At 45.7% G+C, this 22,864-nt stretch overlaps 1 protein-coding gene across 12 annotated transcripts in view; it reads right to left on the reverse strand.

Annotated features, from left to right (window-relative positions):
* The window catches only part of pde4d (phosphodiesterase 4D, cAMP-specific), a 1,491,178-nt gene that overhangs the window by 229,439 nt on the left and 1,238,875 nt on the right, over window positions 1–22,864 (reverse strand). For 10 of the 12 annotated variants that reach the window (XM_038790967.1, XM_038790969.1, XM_038790970.1 and 7 more), the window contains one exon: window positions 3,393–3,464. The exons of the other annotated variants lie outside the window; for them this stretch is intronic. In XM_038790967.1, the coding sequence (XP_038646895.1) occupies window positions 3,393–3,464 (72 nt within the window). The remainder of the gene's footprint in view (window positions 1–3,392; window positions 3,465–22,864) is intronic. 12 annotated transcript variants of the gene reach the window in all.

Consider the following 22,864-nt stretch of genomic DNA (forward strand, 5'->3'; position numbering starts at 1 on the left):
ACTGACGTCAAGCTCACAGGTCTATAATTCCCTGGATTATCCCTGCTACCCATCTTAAACAAAGGGACAACATTAGCAATTCTCCAGTCCTCCGGGACCTCACCGTTCTCAAGGATGCTGCAAAGATATCTGTTAAGGCCCCAGCTATTTTGTCCCTCGCTTCCCTCAGCAACCTGGGATAGATCCCATCCGGACCTGGGGACTTGTCCACCTTAATGCCTTTTAAAATACCCAAAACTTCCCCCTTCTTTATGCCGACTTGACTTAGAGTATTTAAACATCCATCCCTAGCCTCAACATCTGTCATGTCCCTCTCCTTGTGAATACCGATGCAAAGTACTCATTAAGAATCTCACCCATTTCCTCTGACCATGCATAAATTCCCTCTTTTGTCTTTGAGTGGGCCAATCCTTTCTCTAGTTACCCTCTTGCTCCTTATATACGAATAAAAGGCTTTGAGATTTTCCTTAACCCTGTTAGCCAAAGATATTTCATGACCCCTTTTAGCCCTCCTTATTGCACGTTTGAGATTTGTCCTACTTTCCCGATATTCCTCCAAAGCTTCATCAGTTTTAAGTCGCCTAGATCTTATATATGCTTCCTTTTTCATCTTAGCTAGTTTCACAATTCCACCCGTCATCCATGGTTCCCTAATCTTGCCATTTCTATCCCTCATTTTCACAGGGACATGTCTGTCCTACACTCTCATCAACCTTTCCTTAAAAGACTCCCACATTTCAAATGTGGATTTATCCTTAAACAGCTGCTCCCAATCCACATTCCCTAGCTCCTGCCGAATTTTGTTATACTTGGCATTTCCCCAATTTAGCACTCTTCCTTTAGGACCACTCTCGTCTTTGTCTCGTCTTTGAGTATTCTAAAACTTACGGAATTGTGATCGCTATTCCCAGAGGAATCACCGACTGAAACATCAACCACCTGGCCGGGATCATTCCCCAATACCAGGTCCACTATGGCCCCTTCCCGAGTTGGACAATTTACATACTGCTCTAAAAACCTCTCCTGGATGCTCGTTACAAATTCTGCTCCATCTACGCCTCCAACACTACATGAGTCCCATTCAATATTGGGAAGTTAAAATCTCCCATCACGACCAGCCTATTGCTCCTACATTTTTCTATAATCTGTCTACATATTTGTATCTCTACTTCACGCTCGCTTTTGGGAGGCCTGTAGTAAAGTCTCAACAATGTTACTGTAAGTTTCCTATTTCTTAGCTCTACCCATATTGCCTCAAGTGCTCGAATCCTCCATCGTGCCCTCCTTAATCAAAGCTGTGATATCATCTCTGACCAGTAATGCAAATCCTCCACCCCTTTTACCTCCCTCTCTATCCCTCCTGAAGCATCTATACCCTGGGATATTTAGTTGCCAGTCTTGCCCTTCCCTCAACCACGTCTCAGTAATACCAATAACATCATATTCCCAGGTACTAATCCAAGCCCTAAATTCATCTGCCTTACTTGCTACACTTCTCGCATTATAATAAATGCACCTCAGACCATCTGTCCATTTGCGTTCATCATCTCTTCCCTGTCTACTCTTCCCCTTAGCCACGTTTAGTTTATTATCTAGTACCTTACTGGCTTTAGATGCTGCCTCTTTACTGACCTCTAACTTCCTAATCTGGTTCCCATTCCCCTGCCACATTAGTTTAAAACCTCCCCAACAGTGTTAGCAAAAGCACCCTCTAGGACATTGGTTCCAGTCCTGCCCAGGTGTAGACCATCCGATTTGTAATGGTCCCACCGCCCCTAGAACCTGTTCAAATGTCCCAAAAATCTGAACCCCCCTCCCTCCTGCACCATTTCTCAAGACACGTATTCATTCATTCTGACTATTCTTCAATTTCTACTCTGACTGTCTCGTGGCACTGGTAGCAATCCTGAGATTACTACCTTTGAGGTCCTACATTTTAACTTATCTCCTAACTCCCTAAATTCTGATTGTAGGACCTCATCCCATTTTGTACCTATATCGTTGGTGCCTATATGCACCACGACAACTGGCTGTTCACCCTCCCCCTTCAGTATGTCCTGCAGCCAATCTGAGACATCCCTGACCCGTGCACCCGGGAGGCAACATACCATTTGGGAGTCTCGTTTTCGACGACAGAAAGGCCTGTCTACCCCACTTATGATTGAATCCCCTATGACTATAGCCCTGCCAGTCGTTTTCCCGCCTTTCTGTGCAGCAGAGCCAGCCACGGTGCCATGAGCCTGGCTACTACTACCTTCCCCTGGTGAGTCATCTCCCCCAACAGTATCCAAAACGGTATACCTGTTTTGGAGGGCGATGACCGCAGGGGACACCTGCACTGCCTTCCTGCTCTTTCTCTGCCTTTTGGTCACCCATTCCCTGTTTCCCTCACCAATCCTAATCTGCGGTGTGACCAACTCACTGAACGTGTTATCCATGACCTCCTCAGCATCGCGGATGCTCCAAAGTGAGTCCATCCGCAGCTCTAGAGCCGTCGTGCGTTCTAAGAGGAGCTGCAGCTGGACACACTTCCCGCACATGAAGAAGTCAGGGGCATAGATGTACTTGGTTAGGTCGTCTTTACTGGCCCCATCTTCTTTTTCAGCCTAACACTGTCCAGGCCACTGCTACTCTGGCTGGGTGTCTGTCGGGGAGGCAAAGGACATGTCCTGCCAGCACAGGTCATCTCTCAGTCATGATGCCCTGCAAGCACCTCTGACCAGTCCACTGCAGTATTTCCTCATTAGTGATGCTGCTTCTTCATGTGATGCCCAGGATCTTGCATGGGCATCACTGGTGAAAGATTTCCAACTTACGTGACACCTTTGCTGTTCTCTTCCTGATATGGAGAAAATTCAAGGTTTTACGTAAGTTAATTCTATACATGCATGGCCATAACTCTGGAAATGTCTGCAATCACCTGTATGCATTACTTCAAATGGTTATTAATGAAGAGGCTATAATAAAATGGAATTCCGCATTTCTAAAAGAAAAATATATATTTATAGAGAGAAAATGGGACTACAATAGACAGTTCTAGTTAGAGAACTAGCACAGGGACAGACATGATAAAATCAATTCTGTGATTCTGCATGTGTCCATGCAGCTGCACAGGGACATTTTAGAAATACTTTATTTTAAAATGACTATCAAAAATAGATGTATCGTTAGTCCAAAAATATATCTATTGTGACCTGAGAAATGAAGTAAAATAACATTCTTGCTGTTATTGACAGCAGGGTGATCTTAACTTTAGACATTTAGACACCTCACTCTCTACGGAAATACTTGGGTGAGCCAATTCGATAAAGGAGGCAGTCATCGGTTAAGGGAGTAGCTTAGGGTTTAGTTGTTAGTATTTATGGCAAGGCAGATCTACTAGATTCACTTACTTTCCTACAGCCAATGTAAGCACTGGTTCTGATCTCCGTGAAACCAAACTGGGTCTCTGATGGCGATTGATCCTATCAACAGGGATAGAGTCATGAAAACAAAATCCCAAGCAGACAAATGTTATGCTCATCTCATTGGGTACTCTCAAAGGGAAAACGAATGAAACTTTATCTGAATGTAACAGGGCTTAATTTTTGATGTTTAAGTATTTCAGTGCCACTGTCTTTTTAAAAATATCTTAGAAGTTCAAAAAAATTAAATACAATATCATTTATATTATACAGCCAGACTGCCTATTTGTCCTCTTCTTTTTTTTAAATAAATTTAGAGTACCCAATTATTTTTTCCAATTAAGGGGCAATTTAGAGTGGCCAATGTACCTATCCTGCAGATCTTTGGGTTGTAGGGGTGAAACCCACGCAGACACGGGGAGAATGTGCAAACTCCACACGGACAGTGACCCAGGGCCGTGATTCGAACCCGAGTCCTCAGCGTGTAGGCAGCAATGCTAACCACTGTGCCACTGTGCTGCCCATTTATCCTCTTAAATGTATTGCAAAACGTATTAAATTTCCATTACTTTGCCTTGCATATCTTTCATTGACTTTCATTCACTTTAGAAGATTAACTTTTTTTAAAAATCTGTTGTTCTCAAATATCAGTAACGCACACTCAATCTTTCTGAAAACTAATGAATATTAGGCTATAAATTACCATTGGCAAAAGCATTGAACAGACACTTAATTTGCTTATATGGCAGTCCTCTGTACACTACCTCATAGAAGAATCTCATGCGAATGCATTAATCATTGGATTAATTTCAACAATCATTTCTTGCTCATCATTTATGAATAATCTGTAGCATCATTTCTGTCATGAAATTTTTGTTGAAATTGTGAATGCTGAGAATCTGATTTAATGTACACCCCTTGAAATCAAACCGCAGGGAGGAGAGGAGTTAACAAAGATTGTACATTTCTTCTGCTTGGCTTGAGTTCTACAGCAGTGCTATGGACAATGTTAATGTACTTGCATTTTAAACAAAGACATTCAGGAAAAATCAACAATAAATATTCAATTCTTTGTGATAGTTTGATTTTAAAACAAACATTAGGGTTAAGATTGTTAGGATAACCTTCAAGCAATGAACACACATTAAAAGGCATCATTGCAGTATTGCTCCAAAAAGATATTAAAACATTTAACAAAATAGGTTTGTGGGGTGACAACAGCATTTTCCAGGCATGCATAGCCATTTTGCCATGCATATGCTGCATCAATAATTAAGGGATTCAAGGAGTGGATCAGAGGGCACTTTAACCCTGTGAGTACTGTGTGTAGCTATATTTCTCTTCCATTGCAACATCATGTCAGTTCATTTGGAGTCTGCAAATATACAAATTCACCGTAGTCCCAGTACTCAGAAGGTTAATAGCCAAATCATGCACTTAATAAAACGTGCAGCTCAATGAATTACAGCAGAAATCCAGTTGACCAAACTCTCATTTTCAAAATTGCAAATTGAAAGCATTGAAAACATCTTGATTATGCTTTGAAATGTAATAATTAAGTAGCCATCACTTGGAAAGAAATACACACAGAAATAACATCTCCATTCTACTGTATGAATTATACAGTAAATGGCAGAATCCTTAGGAGCATTGACATACAGAGGGATCTGGGCGTTCAGGTCCATAGTTCCATGAAAGTGGCAATGCAGGTGGATAAGGTGGTCAAGAAGGCAGACGGCATGCTTGCCTTTATCAGTCAGGGCATTAAGTACAAGAGTTGGCAGGTTATGTTAGAGTTGTATCAAACTTTAGTTCAGCCACGTTTGGAATATTGCATGCAGTTCTGGTCGCCACACTACCAGAAGGACATGGACGCTTTGGAGAGAGTGCAAAGAGGGTTTACCAGGATGTTGCCTGGCCTGGAGGATGTTAGTTATGAGGAGAGGTCAAATAAACTCAGATTGTTTTTGTTGGAAAGACGGAGGTTGAGGAGAGGCCTGATTGAAGGTAAAGCAGTGGATGTAGTGTACATGGATTTTAGTAAGCCATTTGATAAGGTTCCCCATTGTAGTCTTGTGCAGAAAGTAAGGAGGCATGGGATAGTGGGAAATTTGGCCAGTTGGATAACAAACTGGCTAACCGATAGAAGACAGAGAGTGGTGGTGGATGGCAAATATTCAGCCTGGAGCCCAGTTATCAGTGGTGTACCACAGGGATCAGTTCTGGGTCCTCTGCTGTTTGTGATTTTCATTAACGACTTGGATGAGGGAGTTGAAGGGTGGGTCAGTAAATTTGCAGATGATACTAAGATTGGTGGAGTTGTGGATAGTGAGGAGGGCTGTTGTCGGCTTCAAAGAGACATAGATAGAATGCAGAGTTGGGCTGAGAAGTGGCAGATGGAGTTTAACCCTGACAAGTGTGAGGTTGTCCATTTTGGAAGGACAAATATGAATGCGGAATACAGGGTTAACGGTAGGGTTCTTGGCAATGTGGAGGAGCAAAGAGATCTTGGGGTCTATGTTCATAGATCTTTGAAAGTTGCCACTCAAGTGGATAGAGCTGTGAAGAAGGCATATGGTGTCCTAGCGTTCATTAGCAGAGGGATTGAATTTAAGAGCCGTGAGGTGATGATGCAGCTGTACAAAACCTTGGTCAGGCCACATTTGGAGTACTGTTTGCAGTTCTGGTCGCCTAATTTTAGGAAGGATGTGGAAGCTTTGGAAAAGGTGCAAAGGAGATTTACCAGGATGTTGCCTGGAATGGAGAGTAGGTTATACGAGGAAAGGTTGAGGGTGCTAGGCCATTACTCATTAGAACGGAGAAGGATGAGGGGCGACTTGATAGAGGTTTATAAGATGATTAGGGGAATAGATAGAGTAGACAGTCAGACTTTTTCCCCGGGTGGAACACACCATTACAAGGGGACATAAATTTAAGATAAATGGTGGAAGATATAGAGGGGATGTCAGAGGTAGGTTCTTTACCCAGAGAGTAGTGGGGACATGGAATGCACTGCCTGTGGAAGTAGTTGAGTCGGAAACGTTAGGGACCTTCAAGCGGCTATTGGATAGGTTAGAATAATGGAGTGTAGGTTAACTTCTTAAGGGCAGCACGGTAGCATTGTGGATAGCACAATTGCTTCACAGCTCCAGGGTCCCAAGTTCGATTTCGACTTGGGTCGCTGTCTATGTGGAGTCTGCACATCCTCCCCGTGACTGCGTGGGTTTCCTTCGGGTACTCCGGTTTCCTCCCACAGTCCAAAGATGTGCAGGTTGGGTGGATTGGCCATGAAAAATTGTCCAAAATTCTTTATTAACCTAGGACAAAAGTTCGGCGCAACTTTGTGGGCCGAAGGGCCTGTTCTGTGCTGTATTTCTCTATCTATCTATCAGTCAACGAGATTTTGAATGGGCAATCATCGTAAAGTGCATAAATTCATAGTCCAAAATCATATCTAAACTAATTACTTTGAGTAATATCTCAGCCTTAGAAAACCCATTAAAATGATGCTTATTAAATTTGCAAGCTCACTTTTCTATTGGATGTTTTTTTTTTGTAAAATATTTTTATTCTCCATTTTCACATTTTCTTCAGAATTTTAACTCCACCAACAAGCTATAAATGATAACAAATACAATGCTATTTCAAAGGGCTTGAAAACCATTTAGAAAACACAAAATGTTTTTCCATCCAAAAATGATAGATTGAGGAGATGCACAGGCTTAAATTAATTCTAGGTATCTGGAATCCAGTATTGAGTTCTAGGCAGCTGCAACTCAGGAAGGATATACAGATCTTGGAAACGGTAAGATGCAGAATATTGAAACCAATAAAAAGCCAAAAACTCTTAAATTATGAGAACAGGTGCAGAGCCAGAGCTTGTGTTCCCTTTAGTATAAAAGATCAACGAGTGATCTAATTGAGGTGTTAAGATAATTAAAGAATTTGGTACTGGAGAACAAGAGTGCATGACCTTAAATTATAGCTAGGCTATTTAGCAGTGATGTCAGAAATTACTTCGTCATACTGAAACCAGGGACATTCTCCCCTAAAACAGCTGAGGCTAGGTAAAGAAACTAAGGCTCATATTTTTGCCATGATGGAGAGCCTGGAAATTCCCTGTCTTGCACCTTGACATGGCACACCCTATTTCCAAAGGGGCATGACTGGAGTTGAGCCAGGGTCACTCGTGTGCTTTATGGAGGCAGATGTTGATTTAAATGGCCAGCTGCCTCCACTGAAATAGAGGATTTTGTTCGGCAAAGAGTGTAAAACCAGGAGTTGGCACATTAGACAAGGCAAGAGCTGATCTAAACTTGGTTTTGATAACCAGCGGTACCTCTTTGGAGAGTTATAGTGCTGGGACATCTGCAGGAGAGGTAAGGCATCCTTTGGAACTGTGAAAAGTAAATATGATCATGCATAAAAAGTCCAAAAAATCTTTGGAACTGAGGCAAAGCTGTCCAAGTACTCTCAATGGATACTATGTGCGTTGGCAAGGAGGGGGTAAGGCAAAAGGGTGATGGATGGGGACATTGATTGGCATGAGTTGGCACCAAGTTGACATAAGAGTTAAATAGGGCCTTGGAGATGTGGGGCGTATGAGGGGCCATGAGGCGGGTAGAGGGCATGGGTTGACATAGGGAGTATGAGGTAACATGGGGCTGGATGGGGGGGGGGGGGGGGGGCATGAGGTGGCTTAGGGGAATACATAGGAGCATTGATATCCAAAACTTTTAGTAAGCACACATAACTGATTTTATTTATATGCAGTTATATTATTTTAACACACTTGCTTTTCAGTACTGGAATCTGGGAATTTTACATGCTACTGTGCCAAACAAAACATATAGCATGTTTAAGACAGTTTAAGACTGGTTCAGCCTGATGATATAGACGTTTACCTGTTAGCAGTAAGGGTCTTTTTCAAACCTACATCAAGTGAGCATTCCCCTACAGCATGAAACTGCTTCTAACTTGACATCCACAAGCCAATGGAGAGGTGAGGTGAGTGCTATCATTAGCCTGATAAACAAAATGCTTGCCAGCAACTTTAATCAATCCAAGTGAAGATTGAATATTTCTGAAGGCTTTTGTGGAAAATAATTTATTTTTAAAATCTAAGTCTTTGGCTTCATTAAGGCAGCATGATGCTGCTCTAATTTTCTTGCAAGTAGTCAGGGTCAGTGTCTCTGCTGCACCCATATAAGTATGCATTCAAATGCTCTGTGATTTAGAAAAAGGATCTTCACCCTTTTATGCAGGTGACTAGTGTCCACTCGTGGAGCAGGAATTCTAGAAATTCAATCTTCTGACCAAGAAGGAACAGGTATAACAGCACTTTTGCTTTCAAATTACCTTGTTGATGGATGACACTTTGCTCCTCAATTACCATTTTCTCTGTAGTACTTGGAGCAAGGATATCACAAAAATATCAATATAAATCCACTCAAACTAATTTTAGATTCCAAAGTGAATTTCATTCATGTTATGAAATCAATGGCTTTCAGTGTTTGGGGAAAAGAGAATAAATAAATGAGAAAGATTTAGAAAATGGGCCACCAGCTCAATACAATCTCAAAAGGCATTTTAAGCTTTTTATTGCAGTGAAGGTGACAAAAACATGAAGAAATACAACAACACAAGCTCCCATATGTGTACAGGTCGAGCTAGAATTCAATTTGATTTTATGCATTTAACAGAACAATACCTAAGTTGACCAAGCAAAATAGTTATTAATACATTCACTCAAAGCTGTGAATGTAACAAAAGCTTTTCCTGAGAAAAATTATTTCAAAATAGAAGGCTTGTAATACATAAATCTACAACATTTGCCCTTTGTATTTGTTTTTAGATTTGAACTTTGGAACAGGCCTAATGAAATTATTAATCATCGATGAGGTTTCCATGCACGTTATTTGATCCTGAATAGAGTACAGATAAAATGGCCCCCGGCTGAGAGCTTTCAACATTTTGCAGCTTTAATTATTGCGGGAGAGGGTCTGGTCTGAAAAATCTTGTCACGTGCATTATAAGAAATCTATCACAAAAGTCAAGAAATCTTGCAGGCACACATGAGCAGACCAAAGGAAATAAACCAGGCAGATTTTTTTATGTGTACATCACTTACAAGGGAATCAAACCAGTGGACCACAATAGTGGATTTTCAGTTGGAGGGCGTTGAGGCCCCCTGATGCATTGTAACATTCATACAAGTAAATAGAAACAAAGTTACATTTGTTTGGACAGTATAGCCAGGTACAAGATGCAAATTTAACACTCTCCACTGTTAAATTATCTATTTCTTCTTGCCATTAAGAAATCCCTTTACACTCATTTCTGTTTTACTCTTGTCAGGGAAGTTATAAAGAGAAGCTGGGAAGTGTTGGTCAATCCACCTATAAGGAATCTTACGGGGAAGGCCAATGAACTGAGAGCGTTGATTAACACATGGGAGTATGACATTATTGCAAGCACAGAGTCATGGTTGAGGAAGTGGCAGGACTGGCAACTCAATATTCCAGGGTTTAGAATCTTCAGGCCATATGGGGTGTCATGTGAGGGTTCCTTTAAGAAAAATGTGTTTATCAAATAGCTGCAGTGATGTCATTGTGTGGATGGAGCTGAGCTGTGTTTCTGGCTTTTTACTTTTGGTTTGAGCTTAAAGCTATTTTTTGGTTCTGAGTTTTAGTTTCATTTTTAAGTTGGGGAGCTGCATTTAAACCAAGGAAGTGTTTAGGTCTCTCTCTCTCTGCCTACTTAAGAATGTCTCCAGATCACTTGATGATTTCAAAGTAATACCTCTTTCTGTAAGGAATGCAAACCTACTGTCTTTGTTAAAACGGGTTTTTGACTTATGGATGTTGTTAGGAAAGTGATTAAGGGTTACCTATAGAGTATTGTATCTGTGGGCATTATCAGTGTTGGTCGTTGATAAGATGTTTACTGTGTTTTAAAATGTTATCTGGATTCATAGAATAAACATTGATTTTGTTTAAACATACTTTAGATCTCTGTTGCATCACACCTGTAAAGTGGGCCATTGTGCCCACTTTAATAGATCAAAATCTGTTAAAAATTGTGGTCGTTGATAAGATGTTTACTGTGTTTTAAAATGTTATCTGGATTCATAGAATAAACATTGATTTTGTTTAAACATACTTTAGATCTCTGTTGCATCACACCTGTAAAGTGGGCCATTGTGCCCACTTTAATAGATCAAAATCTGTTAAAAATTGTGGGCCAGGTGAACTCCATGATATACTTTGGTGTTCTCTAAACCCTGGCCCATAATAAAGTAGGGGGGGAATGTAAAGAGATGTTGGTGTTGCAGTATTGATCACAAAGTCAATTACTGCAATGAGGAGGGATGATATGTTAGCAGGCTCCTCAATTCAGGCCACATGGGGAGAACTTAAAACACAAAAAGGGGGCAATCACATTGCTGGGAGTGTACAATAGGTCTTCAAACAGGGCCTCACGATAGCATGGTGGTTAGCATCAATGCTTCACAGCTCCAGGGTCCCAGGTTCGATTCCCGGCTGGGTCACTGTCTGTGTGGAGTCTGCACGTCCTCCCCGTGTGTGCGTGGGTTTCCTCCGGGTGCTCCGGTTTCCTCCCACAGTCCAAAGATGTGCGGGTTAGGTGGATTGGCGATGCTAAATTGCCCGTAGTGTAAGGTTAATGGGGGGATTGTTGGGTTACGGGTATACGGGTTACGTGGGTTTAAGTAGGGTGATCATTGCTCGGCACAACATCGAGGGCCGAAGGGCCTGTTCTGTGCTGTACTGTTCTATTCTATTCTAAATAGTCAGGAAGAGATAGAAGAGCAGATATATAGGCAAATTGCAGCGAAGTGTACAAAACAATAGGGCAATAATAGGTGAGTTCAACTTCCCCCAAATTAATTGGGATAGGCAGATTGTGAAAGGCTTATAGGGGCGGAATTCTTAAAGTGCATCCAGGAGAGCTTTTTGAGTCACCACATTTAAAGTCCGACGGAAGAAGGGGTGATATTTGATTTAGTTTTAGGGAATTAAGTCAGGCAGCTGTCAGAGGGGGAACATTCCAATGATTGTGACCATAACTCAGTAAGATTTAAGGTACTTATTAATAAGGACAAAGATGGACTGGAAAGAAAGGTTCTGAATTGGGGGAAGATCAATTTTAATAGGATAAGTCGACATTTGGACAAAGTAGATTGGGAGCAGATACATGTCGGAAAATCTGCATCAGAGCAGTGGGAGTCATTCAGAGAGAGTACAAAGCATTCATGTTCCTACTTTCCAGAATCCTGGATGTCAAGAGAAATACAGAATTGGATCATGAAAAAAGGAGGCTTGTGACAGATACAGAAGACTGCACACAGTGTATATTGGACAGGAGTATAGAAAGTGCAGAGGGGTACTTAAAAAAGAAATCAAGAGAGCAAAGAGGGGCATGAAAAACCACTGCTGGGGAAAATAAAGGAGAATCCCAAGGTGGTTTATAATTATATTAGAGACAGGGAAATCGTAAAGCCGATTAGAAACCAAAGTGGCAACCTGTGTGTGCAGCCAAAAGACATAGGTGAGGTTTAAAATTAGTATTTTGCACCTGTGTACACTATGGAGAAGGATGATGTTGGAATAGAAAGCAGGAAGGGTGCTGTTATGTAACTAAACAGATTAGCATTGAGAGGGAGGAGGTCTTAGTGGTTTTAGCGGACTTAAAAGTGGATAAATCACCAGGCCCAGATGAGATGTATCCCAAGCTTCTGTTTGAGGCAAGAGAGGAGACAGCATGGGATCTGATGTTAATTTTCAAATCTTCTCTGGCCACAGGAGAGGTGCCCGACGACTGGAACTCAGTTAACGTGGTACCATTATTCAAGAAGGGAAGTGGGGGGGAAGCAGGCAATTACAAGCCAGTGAGTCTAACATCAATGGTAGGGAAATTATTGGAAAAAAATCTGAGGGACAGAATTAATCTCCACTTGGAGGGGCAAGGATTAATCAAGGGTAGTCAGAAAGGCTTTGTCAAGGGGAGATCATGTCTAACAAATTTGATTGAATTTTTTGAGGGGTGACTAGGTGTGTAGATGAGGGCAGTGCAGCTAATTTAGTTCAAATGGATTTCAGTAAGGCGTTTGACAAGGTCTTGTATGGGAGACCGATCAGGTAGTAAGAGGTCATGAGACCCAGGGTAATTTCACAAATTGGATCCAAAATTGGTATATTAGCAGAAAGCAGTGGGTGTTGGTCGAAGGTTGCTTTTGTGATTGGAAGCCTGTGCCCAGTGGTGTACCGCAGGTATCACTGCTGAGTCCCTTACTGTTTGTAGTGTACATTACTGATCTAGCTGGAAATATAGGTGGGATGATCAGTAAGTTCGCAGATGATGCAAAAATTGGTGGTGTGGTAAATAGTGAGGAGGAAAGCCTTAGATTACGTTCTAACGGATTGGATCTGTTCCCACTGAAATGGTTGGCAGCTGAGGGAGAAAACATATTTTTTCCCACACTGTTTTCTCCAGAAATAACAAGCTTATTCTCACCGAATGTTCGCTGTGGGAATCAACTATCTGCAGAAAAGGCTGATGCAAGGAGAATCCAGAATCTGATCATTATCTCTGCAGAAAAGGCTGATGCAAACACAATCTGATAACTCTCTCTACAGAACAGGCTGATGTGAAGCCAGGGGCCTCTCCTGTAAAAGTTGTAAGATATTGCTAACTGCAAGGAAGATCACTACAGTCTGTAAACCAGACTTTGGGCGCGATTCTCCGAACCCCGCGCCGGGGGGGGAGGGTGAGAATCGCGGGAGGGCCGGGCGAATCACGACACGCCGCCCTGGCACCCCCCGCAATTCTCCCACTCCCCTCAAAATGGCGTGTCGCGTTTTTCGACAGGCCGCTCGCCGTTTCTCATGGCGACCGGCGATTCTCCGGCCCGAAGGCCTGCCGAACCCGACCGGTTCACGCCGGCGCCAACCAAACCTGGTCGCTGATGGCGTGAACAGCGCGCGACCTCTGTGTTGGGGGCCTGTGGGGGGCGGAGGGAGGATCGAGTACCACGGGCGTGCTCAGGAGATGTCTGGCCCGCGATCAGTGCCCACCGATCGTCGGGCCGGCGTCTCTAAAAGACGCACTCTTTTCCCTCCGCTGCCCCGCAAGATCAAGCCGCCATGTCTTGCGGGGCAGCGGAGGGGAAGACGGCAACCACGCATACGCGGGTTGGCGCCGGCCAACCTGTGCATGCGCAGCTGATGTCACTTAGGCGCGGCCGGCCGCGTCATTCCCGGTCCGCTGCTTTGACACAAGCATCAAGGCCCGGCGCCCGAGATTCACGCGCTGCCGCTCCTAGCCCCCCGGGGGGGGGGGGGGGGGGGGGGGGGTGAGAATAGGGGGCGAGGAGCGGCCTCCGATGCCGGAGTGAAACACTCCGGGTTTCACTCCGGCATCGGCTGTTTGTCTCCCTTGGGGAGAATTCCGCCGTTTATACCACAATCGTACTGTAAAGAAAGTGCACAAAAGAATTCATCATCTGAAGCAAGGACTCTCATCTTTTGACCGTAATCCTTATTATTTTTACACCTTTCACCCCTCTGTGTTTGTCTGTCTTGTGTGTGTGTGGGTAGAGGGTGGGGCAGTTAAAGGGAGAGTCAGGTATTAGCTTATTGTTAAGCAGGTGTATTTGTAAATAAACGGAATTGTGTTTAAACTTACAAATCTGGTGACTGTGATTATAGAAGAGACGAGGGCTGAAGATAACAGGTATTCTTATCAGAATGATTGGTTGATTCACTTGTGTTGTGACTCTGGGATGAGTGGCGCTGCAATTGACCGCATACTTGCCCAGGCTATCATAACATTCCTCAGAGCAGAGAAAGCTGAGTGGGGACATGATTGATGTGTATAAAATTGCGAAGGATATATGTAGGGTAGTTAGGAAGTAACTTTTCCCCTTGGTTGAGATTTCAATAACCAGGGAACATAGAGTTGTGATAATATGTAGGAGATTTAGAAGGGATTTGTGGAAAAACCTTTTCACCCAGAGGGTAGTGGGAACCTGGAACTCATTGAGATGAGGTAGAGGCTGGAACCCTCACAACATTTAAGAAGCATTTTGATAAGCATTTGAAATGACGTAGCATACAAGGGAATGGACCAGGTTCTGGAAAATGGCATTAGAATAGATAGATGCTTGATGCAACCCGTACCTGGACACCCCGGTCCGGGGAGGTCACCCCGACTGCACGGCTCATCACCTGATCACCCCTCGCTACTCCCCCGGCCCTGGCAGAAGCCCGCGTAGCTGGTGGCAGCACCTGCAGTCCACAGTTGCACTTTTGGAAACATATTCTACCTCCTCCATCTCCCTCAGCAGCCACGGCACCTGCTTTTCTATGTTATATACCACAAGTGAATCTCGCCGCCGGTAATTCCTCCTGGCGGAGGCAGAGCATCACTGGAAGCCTGGAGAATACCAAGGCAGGCCTGTTAATGATATGCCAATGGCGTTTACTCTGCAATTTGCATGGCCATGTCGACGTGTGGTGCAGAACGCCCTCAGAGCCAATATCCTATATGTAAATTAATTCATTGCAAATTTAAACATTACTGTACTTTGACTGCAATGTTGGAATAAATTGCTGATTTTTTTTCATAAAAGCGTCACTAAACATGAAAAGGTTAGAATTGAATATAAACCTAATATACCAGCAGGTGTGTCAACAAATAACACCTGTAGCATCGGAAACAGAAAATTAGTATGTGATGAGTTTAGCGCATAAGATTTATGACATCTTTATTAGCTTTCCAGAAGAAACAAGACAAAAACGACATTTATAAAAATCACAAAGAAAATGCAATGCTATCAGTCCTAACTGAATTAGTTTCTGAGCTAAAGTCTGGCATGGTTATGTGCACACTCTTGGGTAGCTGGCCCTCATTTTCTCAGTCCCCTTGGGGAAAGTACCTGGGGCGGCATTCTCCCCTACCCGGCGGGACGGTGGGTCCCGCGTAGGGGAGTGGCGCCAACCACTCCGGCGTCGGGCCTCCCCAAAGGTGCGGAATTCTCCGGAGCGGTTGGCACCACGCCGACTGGCGCCAAAACCGGCACCAGCTGCCTTTCAGGCCCGCCGCCCGGGCTGGCCGAAAGGCCTTCACCGGTTCGCGCATGTGCCGGTGGTGACGTCAGCGGCCGCGCGCTGGGGGATTCTCTTCCGCTTCCGCCATGGCGGAGGCCGAGGAGAAAGAGTGCCCCCAAGGCACTGGCCCGCCTGCTGAACGGGGGGCCCCGATCGTGGGCCTGGCCACTGTGGGGGCATCCCCCGGGGTCCGATCGCCCTGCGCCCCCCCAGGACCCCGGGGGCCCGGTCGCGCCGCCGCCACCAGAGGTGGTTCAAACCTCGGCGGCGGGAGAGGCCTCCCAGCGGCGGGGCTTCGGCCCATCGCGGGCCGGAGAATCACCGCAGGGGCCTCACCGATCAGCGCGGACATCACGCCGATCGGCAGGGTGTGATTCCTGGCCCCGCCAATTCCCGGGTGGCGGAGAATCTCTGCCATGGTGGGGGCGGAATTTTCGGCGGCCCCAGGCGATTCTCCGACCCTGCTTGGGGTCGGAGAATTTCACCCCTGATCTCTGCTCATAATTACCATACATTGACAGCACCACCATCATCATGAAATATTGCTGGATCCATATCTTGCCCCCCTGTGACACAACATTGCATTGTTCCAATTAATTGCACAGTGCCACTGACAAGAGCATTTGTTTAAAGGTTGGTTATCTTGCACTGTTTTTGTCAGCTGGTCATGTGGTCAGTAACACATAAGAAAGAAATAACTTGTGATTTACTAAAAATACAACAGGATGCCCTGATTTGAAGAGATTATATCGGCTGAATGTTTATTTCCCATTGCATCTTCTAATAATCCCCAAATAAACTATAGCTCTAAAATTGCACATCTCTGGGCAGCACGGTAGCACAGCAGTTAGCAGTGCTGCCTCATGGCGCAGAGGACCCGGGTTCGAACCTGGCCCCTGATCACTGTCCGTGTGGATTTACACATTCACCCCGTGTCTGTGTGGGTCTCACCCCGACAACCCAAAAGGGTGTGGTGCGTAGGTCAATTGGCCATATCTTTTTATTAAAACAGTAAAAATATATACAAGGCCAAACGGTACAAACACTAATTTTGTGTTGGAGAAACAGGGTACCCTCCCCTCAGTACCAATGTACAGGTAGGGGGGCGTAGGATAGTCTGATTATTAAAACAGTTCACAACACATTTCTACAAAAAGCAAATGGTCAGGGACTAAACTTTGTGCTGGAGAGACCAGATAACCTCGCCTCTGTACCAACAGAAGGGAAAGGAAGGGAGGTGGTGGGGAGAGAGGGGAAAGGAGGGTGGTGGGGAGGGAGGGAATTGGGGTGTTGGTGGCGGGGAGCCCAATAGGACACTGCCTATTCCTCACAATCCCCCGCCCTTTTCCTGAACTATCTACGGGGGCAGAAAAACAAAAGAACATTCAATTAAGATGTGCCCGATTCTGGGAGCCCCCCAGAGTGGGTGAGTGGCGACACAGTTTCAGGCACATACAGTGCAGAAGGAGGCCATTCGTCCCATCGAGTCTGCACCGACCCATTAAAGCCCTCACTTCCACCCTATCCCCCTAACCCAATAACCCCTCCTAACCTTTTTGAAAACTAAGACGAAAATGGAGGAAACCCACGCAGACACGGGGAGAATGTGCAGACTGCGCACAGACAGTGACCCCGCAGGGAATCGAACCTGGGACCCTGGCGATGTGAACCCACAGTGCTAACCACTATGCAAATGTGCTGCCCCTGGAAAGCATGAGTAAGCCCTGCACCCCACCGCAGAGAGCCTCATGTGCACCCTGCGCTCCCAACACTGGCCGGCTGACAGCCTTCGGACAGTCGCCCTCCGGCCCCGAATCCTTCACCAACCCAGGGGCTGCCTTGATCCCGCCACTGGGATCATCGACAGGCAGGATCTCCTCAGGCTCTTCTCGGGGTCCCGGGCCAGTGGGAGGCGGTGGTGCAGATGCTTGCTTCACCCCTGTCGCCTGTTCACGGAAGGCCCCGAAAATAACTCCGGAAACAGGTCTGGGATGGTGGCAGAGGTGCCTGAAGACAGCAGTTGGGACAGAGGGTCTTCCAAAATATAACCCGCAAAGACCCTAAGAAGCAGAGGGTTATCGCTGACCCTTTCCCCATAGAAATTGAACAAGTCCGGGGTGCTAAATTGTACTGGGTGGATCGTGCCCTCTCAGGTCCCGTCCGACCCCAAACGCCCTGCTCGGGAGACAGCGGCAGCTCTGGGATTTCCTCACAATCCCCCCACCCTTTTCTTTCGGGGACTGAGAGTGACATCTATGAAAAAGAATCTGGAATGACATTGTTTGTGGGGGAGAGGGTCACACACCGCGGAGACCTCTATCTCTGGAGGCCGCTCCAGGCTGACTCCTTGCCCCTCAATGCTTCTCTCCAGAATTTGTGGCTGGGACAGAGCACCCTCTGATTTGAGATTGCGCACCTCACTACCGCCACCCACAGGGGCCTCCGCAGAGGTGTCGCCGGGCCCCGCATCCGATGGGGAAATGTCACCGGGCTGAGGGTGTTGCTGGGTGATGGTGAGGTGAGGCGTAACGACTGCACCGAGTAAGTAGCCAGGGGCACTGGGTCAGAGGGTCAGAAGGATCCAAACCTGACCACTGGCGAATCGCCCTGTTGGTCTTCCTCTCAGCCTTCCGGCCACGTGGCTGTCCCCTCACCGCCATGCCAGTGGAAGAAGAGGGGGCGGCGGCACCATCAGCGGCAGCCTTAGAGGTGGAGCAGTTTTTTCTAATTTACCCCACCTTCCTGCAGGCAATGTACTGCATGCCACCCGCGGACCAGAAAATGCGGTAGGTGTTGTCCCCCAAAAGGGATCTCAAAAACTCCTTCCAGGACCTCCTCTCGGGCCAGGCAAACAAAGATCTGGTGCCGGAAGGAGAAAACGTGCTTGAGGGAAGGGTTTTTGAGATTGAGCGGGAGTGGTACCACCCCGGACCATACCTCCACCAGTTGATGGAGGTGGGTGAGGAGGAGCTCTGTGGGAATAAAAGCCGGGACATTAGAGAATAACTCTCTCGGCAGTGGCCTCCAGTGGGCAACCGCCAGGTAGATCCTGCCCACCATGAGTCCTTTTTCCAGGGCGAGGTGGACCGCCGCGTGGTTCGCAAAAAGAAGACAGTTTTGCCATACACCTTCGAGGCTGCAACTATGGCCGAAGGGCCAACAAATTTAGCTAGAGCACAGACGCAGGCCTCGATTGACGTGGTGGGGTGGGCATAGCACTTCACCCCACGTTTTTGGGTCATGAGGCGAAACGTGACCTACCCCATGCTAAATTGCCTCTTATTTGGTAAAAATAATTGGGTACTCTTAATTTGTTTTTTTTTAAATTGCATATCTCCATTCAAGCATGAGGACTGCAATTTAGGGTATATACATGTAGAGATAGATTAGCTTGAATTACGTTATTTGAGTTATTTGAAATAATAAATTTTTGCAAGGAAGATTTCTTGTTTTATAGAATAAAGTATGCACTCTGCATATTTGTCAGTTTTAGTATCTTAATTGAGCAAATAAGTGATTTGGAGCTGATCCGAAAATCAGCTCTGAGGTTAATATGCAAGGATCGAATTAACAATTCATAGAATCATAGAATTATAGAATTTACAGTGCAGAAGGAGGCCATTCGACCCATTGAGTCTGCTGCCCACTTAAGTCCACATCTCCACCCTATCCCTGTAACCCAGTAACCCCACCGAACCATTTTGGACACTAAGGGCAATTTAGAATGGCCAATCCACCTAATCCGCACATCTTTGGACTGTGGGAGGAAACCTGAGCACCCGGAGGAAGCCCATGCTAACACGGGGAGAAAGTGCAAACTCCACACAGGCAGCAACCCAAGCCAGGAATCGAACCTGGGACCCTGGAGCTATGAAGCAACTGTGCTGACCACTGTGCTAACGTGCTGCCCAATTAGGGTTTTTATCAATGTAATTTATTGATGACATGCGAGACAAATCAAAAGTCTTAGTGAATGACGTAAATAGGCTCTCGGTGAGATTTTCCTGGAAATCGGCAAAGGCTGATGGCAAGCAGGAAATACGGTGTTCATCCCACTGATGGCAAGAACGGCTTTTCTCGCTATTTAGAATGCTGCTTAGTGCCAAAGATTTTAATCCACGGGTTCCACATCATATCACTGGTGGGACAATCTCTGATTCACCGCCCCACAAGCACTATGTACCTCAGCACACAGCCAAGTGTTAGGGGCTCTCTCCTTGGGGCAGTGTGTCATTGTGAACTGTCTGGGAATGTATTTGTTTTCCCAGTCAGCCAATGGTACAGGCACACCATGGACATCAGTGATTTTGGAAGTCAGTACGCAAATGTTTAATGGCTGTGCAGAAATCAGTGGCGCACACACACGAATAGTGCTTGAGTGGGCATAATTATGTGAGTAGATAGATTCCAGGCACATCAATTGAATTCGAGCTGAACAGTCGCAGCTGCAGTGGGGTAAGGGTCACTGACATGTCTGTCCATTAGCCTTGCCTTTGTCAACATTCCACCTCTATATGCAGTCTCCTCTCCAGATTGGAGTAGAACTGCCAGTCCGTGACGACTGTCCACACACCTACTGCTCCCCTCTCTGTAAGGCCTGTCCAAGAAGCCCATGGCATGGCAGCAGAAGGCAACTTCAGCTTTTCACTAGCCTCTTCTTTCTCTCAAACTAAATGTATAATTGAAACATATCATGATCGCTGCTACCTTGGGCTACCTTCACTGTGAGATTATTAATTAATTCGATCTCATGGCACAATATCAGGCCGAGTACAGCCTGCTCTCTGGTTGGCTCTAGAACGTGCTGTTCGAAGAAATTATCCCGAAAACATTCCATGAACTCCTCATCTAGGCTACCTTTGCCCGTCTGATTCTTCTAATCTATATGTAGATTAAAATTCCACATGTTTATCATAGTACGTCTATCTTCTTTAATACTCTGTCCTACCGTTCACCACTTCCACAAGTCACTTCCTGCTTTATAACATCTCACCTCAGCCTGAACTGCTTCACGGTCCTACCTCTCTGAATCCTACCTCTCCGAATCCTACCTCCTCTCGACTCCTCATCAGCAAGGTGCCAGTTTCCCGATTTTTAAAAGCAGAAGTGAACCCCACTGTCAGGTTTCGGCCCATTGGAGGCGGAGAATAGCAGAGGCCCCAGAGAATACTGGGTCGAGCTCACTAATGATTTGCCAATGGTGTTTACTGTATGTACATTCTGGAACACATTGATGCCGCTGTCAAGGCGACGGAGAATTGTGATTAGGCGTGACAACAGCGCCCGCCTCGATTTTGTCGTCGGAACCTATTCTCCGCCCAAGTACGTTCCCGATTCCGGCGTCAGTCAATGTAGAATCCCACCCATGCCTTTTCTTTAAGTTTAATACTGGGTGAATTCTCCTTTTGATCTCCGGCTGGAGCTGAACAGTTCCTGCTTTGCGCTGCTTCACCATGCAAATTTATGCATGGCGAGGATTGCTTGGGAATCCGCTATCGGGCTGGCATTTTGAGTGGGAGTGTGGGTAGCGAGGTCCCACAGCTGGGCAACCCCCCCCCCCCCCACAGCTCAATTCAGCCCCTACCCTCGGATTGTCTGGGCCCCCCCTCCCCCCATTATGTGACCCCCATTCCAGAAACACCCTAAATAAAAAGACCCCCCCAGAGACCCCCTAAATAAGGAGACCGTGCCCTCCCCACTACAGACCGCCCAGAAAATAGGCCCCGATCAGAAAGCCCCCCAGAAAAATGCAGCCGGCTAGGTGTGTGACAGCTGTCAATCACAACCTAGTAAAATCAATATCAAAGAGATATGAATTAATAACTTGCAGATCAAAGATCTGAGGGGTTTAAACACAGCTGAGTGGTTTTCTCTTTCCAGGGATTGAGAGGTGCAGCTTCCTGTGTCTGAACCAGCAGGTGTATTGCACAGGTGAGTGTTAAAGCAGTAATTTTTCACTGCCTCTGACTGGACTGCTCTCTACTTCTAGACAGGGGTTTCACTTCTGGGGGGAAGCTTGCTGACAGAGGTCTCTCTTTTGGTGGGGTCTGTGAAGGGGTTTCCTTATTTAGGGGGTCTCTGTGACGGGTGTCTTTATTTAAGGGATCTCTGGGGGGTTACTTCTTCAGGAGGTTTATGGGGGAGTCTCCTTATTTCGGGGCCTCTTGTGGGGGTGGGGTGGGCAGGTCTTATATTGTGGGGAGGGGGCTAGGCTGGCCCTCAGGTGGACTTTGGGGGAAACTCTATGAAAGAGTTACCCCTTTCGCTCACAGCGTGGTCCACCATGTCCGGGTCATGTTTGTCAAGACCAGCAGTCATTCTTGCCCACATAATTCCCGGCACAGAGGACGAGAGAATCACGTGGGCCCGGAGAATATGGTGCACGGCCTGCTAAGTGGATGCAAATGGGCGCTGGTGCTAGGCGTGAACCTTGATCCTGCAAGCCAGCGGAGTGCCTGAACATTGGAAATGGATCAGCGTTTTCTTTTTTTTTCAATTAAGGGACAATTTAGCGTGGCCAATCTACCTAACTTGCACATCTTAGGGTTGTGGGGGTTAAACCCACGCAGACACGGGAAAATGTATAAACTCCATACAGACAGTCACCCGAGGACGGGGTCAAACCCGGGTCCGCAGCGCTTTTGACAGCAGTGCTAACCACTGTGCCACCGTGCTGGTCAGATCGCCTTTTTATTCGTGATCCTCTGCCCCATTGGTAACTCCGCTACTGAAGTTGCAAGGTGGAGAATATTACACACTGCCTTCAAAGTTTTTAGTTACACTCAAACTGAATGTATAATACTGAAAAATTGAAACCAATGTATCAACCATCTCATTGGCCACTTCTTTCAAGACCTCCAGATGGAAAATACCAGTTTTGTTCATCCGGCACAGCCCTACTTTCCATTACCAATTCCCCAGATGCAACTCTGAAGGACCAATGCTGACTTAGAATCATAGAATTCCGATGCTATTCTGGAATGACTAAAGTGGCATTTTGCATTTAACTTTTCACTGCCAAAGACACAAGTAACGTCCCAGATATAGCTGTAAATCAGGTAATGGAAGGGAGGGAAGAACTCAGGAAAATTACAAACATCGGTAAAGTGGTATTGGGCAAATTATCGGTTCTGTGGACTGACAAATCCTCTGGTCCGAATGGACTTCACCCGGAGGTCTTGATAGAAGTGGCTAATTAGACGATGCATTGGTTTAAATTCTCCAAAATTCTCTCGATTCTGGTAAGGTTCAATTCGACTGGAAGATGGCACATGTAAGTCTTTTATTCAAAAAGGGAGGGAGACATCACAGAAAGAGGCCATTCGGCCCAAC

This window comes from Scyliorhinus canicula, chromosome 3 (genome assembly GCF_902713615.1).
Source record: "Scyliorhinus canicula chromosome 3, sScyCan1.1, whole genome shotgun sequence".
Classification (NCBI taxonomy): Eukaryota; Metazoa; Chordata; class Chondrichthyes; order Carcharhiniformes; family Scyliorhinidae; genus Scyliorhinus; species Scyliorhinus canicula.